Source organism: Trichomycterus rosablanca, chromosome 12 (assembly GCF_030014385.1).
Source record: "Trichomycterus rosablanca isolate fTriRos1 chromosome 12, fTriRos1.hap1, whole genome shotgun sequence".
NCBI lineage: Eukaryota > Metazoa > Chordata > Actinopteri > Siluriformes > Trichomycteridae > Trichomycterus > Trichomycterus rosablanca.
The window spans coordinates 29,848,641-29,852,765 of NC_085999.1; the positions used below are offsets into that span (position 1 = coordinate 29,848,641).

The window sequence follows — 4,125 nt, forward strand, 5'->3', positions numbered from 1 at the left end:
ATGTTCATCAAAGACCTCCAGGACCCTTTCCTCGTTTCCCTTCACATCATAACTGATCCAGGTGAGGCCAGGAAGCTCCAACACGCTGCTGACCAACTCCTTACGCTTCTCCACCCACAACTGACCCTTTGTAAAGTGACAGAGCGAGCAGAAAGGACCAAACTGCAGTGCCTTAAGAACATGAATTCATCTCTCCATCCGTATCTGTGCATCATCCTCTTTCTGCAGGAAGACTTCAGAGAACATGAGTACCAAGAACTCCAGCTCAGACGTCCTCTATGGCTTTATCACCACACTGAACGAATAAAAGGCTCATCATTCTCTGCCATCCAGGATTTCTTCACTCTAGCCCCTGGCACACCACTGTGGGCTTTGCGCCATATCAGTTACGGAAAGGGAACAGTCCGATTCACCGTATACTGTCGACATGAGACCTACAGCGAGCAGGTGCGTCTCTACAAGTTGCTTCTGCGTCGCCCGCTGGCTCATATGAACAAAGTCTTTTGCTTCTGTGTGGTTTACTCTAACCAACATACAGAGATTCAGCTGGCACTCAGGAGGTTACCACAAGGGAGGAATCCCGGCCCTGCTGATTGCACCATCATGGAGATACGTGTGAGAAATTTAGAAGGGCTCGTACCGTATTTGCCACATGCTTGTAAACCAATTAGTGAGCACCGCTGGCAAACAGAGGATTACGATGGGAACAAGATATTGTTGCAGGTGAGAATGTGATGTCTGTGGGATGGACTTTTAAATCACAATCATTTACATTTTTTTTGCAAGAAATGAATAAGAGCATTAGTAAGTAAGTGAGTAAAAGTAAGTACATGTCAGCTTAAGTGCTTAGTAAAGAGGTGATGAAGGTTTTTAATCGTTTTTTAAAGACAGCAAGAGACTCAGAAGTACGGACAGATAAGGAAAGCTCGTTCCACCACTTGGGTGCCAGTACAGAGAAGAGCCTCGAGTTCTAGGTGGAGGATCAAGTCGAGCGAGACTAGTGGCTCGGAGGTTGCATGGTTTAGAGCGGCGTTTTATTAGACCTTGAAGGTAGCTTGGGGCTGGTCCATTTTTGGCTTTGTAGGCGAGCATCAGTGTTTTAAACTGAATGCGTGAAGCTACAGTAAGCCAGTGAAGAGAACACAGCAGTGGGGTGATGTGGCATCGTTTAGATTGGTTAAAAACCAGACGGGCAGCTGCATTTTGAATGAGCTTAATGAAGGGTTTAATAGTGGACATAGGAGCACCTGCCAGGAAGGAGTTGCAGTAGTCCAACTGTGAGATTACAAGTGACTGCAACAAGAATCTGAGCAGCTTCCATGGAGAGAAATGGCCAAATCTTCCAGATGTTGTAAAGGAGGAACCGGCATGATCTTGTCATGTTGGCTACATGAGAAGAGAAGGTCAGCTGGTTAATCCAGGACAACACCAAGGCTTCTTACATGATCAGACAATCTGATCTGGGAGTCATCAAGAGAGATGACTAGGTCCTGGGTTGGAGATTGGAGGTTGGAGGAATAAGTAACAGCGCTGTCTTGCTGGGATTGAGTTTTAGATGATGAGCTGACATCCATTGTGAGATATCTCGCAGACATGCTGAGATGCGAGCTGAGACTTGTGTGTCTGAAGGAGAAAATGACACAATGAGATGAGTATCATCTGTATAGGAGTGGTAAGAGAAGCCATGGGAGGCTATGACCTTACCCAGAGAGCAGGTGCATTATTTACATGGGTTTTGTTATTGGGTTTTACAAACCCTTGTCACAGTCCAAAGCAGGGGTCAAGGGTAGGATCTTTTAGGGGTCACGGTCCTAATGAAAGGTACATTTTCTTTACAGATTTAATTTCTGTAATTTATTTAGGAAATATCATTCTATTGATTAATTTTCATTTGTGCTCCTATGAACTGGGGTTAGCATATCATGTCCAACAAGCTTAATGTCAGCTCTTACTTTTGGCCAAAAGGAATCTAAAATTGGTACTAGAAAACACCTATAATGTACAAAAAGTCAGCCCCTACAGGGGGTCACACATTAAAATAAAGTACTGCTTACTATTCTCATTCTGTTTATTCGCTCTTCGTTTAGGTGCAGGGTTCTGGAACACACTTCAAGCCCCCAATTCCAGCCCTGTCCAGTGTTCCTTTTGACAGTGGCATCACCTTCATCCGTCCATTTTCAGAGACCTCTAACTCAGACTGCCAAAGCTCCTCCAGCTCTCGTGTTCAGGTCCCACTCACACAGCCTTCTCAAACCTCTGAGACCATGCTACATAAGCAGAAAGCAACAGAAGGGGTGCAACATGGCGAGGAGATCGCATGTGCACGAACACTGGGTCCCCGCACACACTCTCAATTCTCTGTCACAACAAAAGCTTTTCATTCAACAAACAATTTTCCTTCATCCTACTACTCAATACCAAGATTCAGGATTAACGTGGACGTGCTAGTGGGGGCAGAAGAAACAGACGTGGATACGGGTCGAGCAGTGAGCAGCAGCTGTGTAGATCTTTCCGTCGTCTCGGCATACTCACAAACACGATTACTAAAGCCTCTGTGTGCATCCCTGCAGGACTTGGGGTCAAACGTTACTGAACCACTTAGTATCTCCTTGCCTCTAAAGCAGACTAGCTCTAGCACATCAAACATAGCACTACCGCTCTGCGAGGGAATGTCTCCGCTGTCCGATCAGTCCCATCCAAAGTCTAATGAGGGACAGAATCTGAGTAATGCAACCAAGACATCTACAGATGGGACAGAAAACAAGGAGGAGTTTTACATTTAATGCAAAATTACAGAAATATGAAGGAGATGGGGTCACCATTTATGGTGTTTAGTCTGTATTATTTATAGCTCAGTGGTTAAGGTGAGCTGGATTGTTGATCTGAAGGCCACTGTTTCAAACCCCAACACTACCTAGTTGCAACTGCTGGACCCCAAAACAAGACCCTTTGCATTGTCACAATTGAGGCACTTTAAATAAAAGTGTCCGCTTAATACTGTAAATGTAATCTATTTATTTGATCCAATGTAGCTTGTCAAAATAATACAACCCCAAATCAGAAAAAGTTGGGACAGTATGGAAAAATGCAATAAAATAAAAATGCAGTGTTCCTAACATTTATCTAACATCTATTTTAACTTTTATTTGATTGTAGAGAGTTTGAACAAAAGATATTTCATGTTTTGTCTGCTCAACTTCTTTTCATTTATTAATATACCTCCATTCCTGCATTTCAGGTCTGCAACACATTCCAAAAAAAGTTGGGACGGGGCAATTTAGGGCTAGTAATGAGGTGAAAAAACAAAAACTGTCCCAACTTTTTCTGAGTTGGGGTTGTAAATACATTCAGATTTTTCATAATAAAAGTATTACAAGATTATTAAGTCTTAAGCAAAAGCTAATGTAATGTAAAGCTGGTGGTAGCATTATACAAATTGAAATCAAAGAGCTTGGAGGAGCTTCCTGGCCAAGGGGACATAGATAGATCATACAGGTAAGCCTGTTGCAGCATAGCAAGCCCTAGCCTTGAGTTTAATATGTTCTTCACCCTCGCTGTCACATCTAGAACAAATTGAAAGTAAAGGTAAAGTAAAGTAAAAAATGTCTAGGAGCTTTTTTCATAACACTTCATGTGATGTTAGTATAACATTAGTATATTTTGGTTAATGGCAACAGTGTTTAACACAACATAAACAAGGATGACTTTTCGCCAATACGTCTAGCCTGAGAAGGTCCTGTGTTCGATCGCCACGTGAGGCGGTCAAGGCCCTTTTTGAGTTTGCATGTTCTCCCCGTGTCTGCGTGGGTTTCCTCTGGGAGCGCCGGTTTCCTCCCACAGTCCAAAAACATGCAAGTGAGGTAAACTGGAGATAAAAAATTGTCCATGACTGTTTGACCTTAAAACATGTGAACTGATAAATCTTGTGTGTAACGAGTAACTACCGTTTCTGTCATGAATGTAACCAGTGTAAAACATGATGTTAAAATCCTAATAAACAAACAAACAAATGTCTAGTCTGAATTCTAAACTCAATGATAAGAAGGGCTGTCCACATACTTTTGGCAAATATGATATGCTGAGTGTATGAAAATGGATAGAATTCTTTGCAAGGAGACAAACCAG

At 42.7% G+C, this 4,125-nt stretch overlaps 1 protein-coding gene across 1 annotated transcript; it reads left to right on the forward strand.

Annotated features, from left to right (window-relative positions):
- LOC134324025 (protein FAM124A) lies at positions 1-2,797 on the forward strand. The gene is made up of 2 exons (XM_063005677.1): positions 1-723; positions 2,088-2,797. Exons 1-2 carry the CDS (start codon positions 1-3, stop codon positions 2,781-2,783), a joined length of 1,419 nt encoding a protein of 472 aa, XP_062861747.1. The 3' UTR covers positions 2,784-2,797.
- Positions 2,798-4,125: the final 1,328 nt, after the last annotated feature.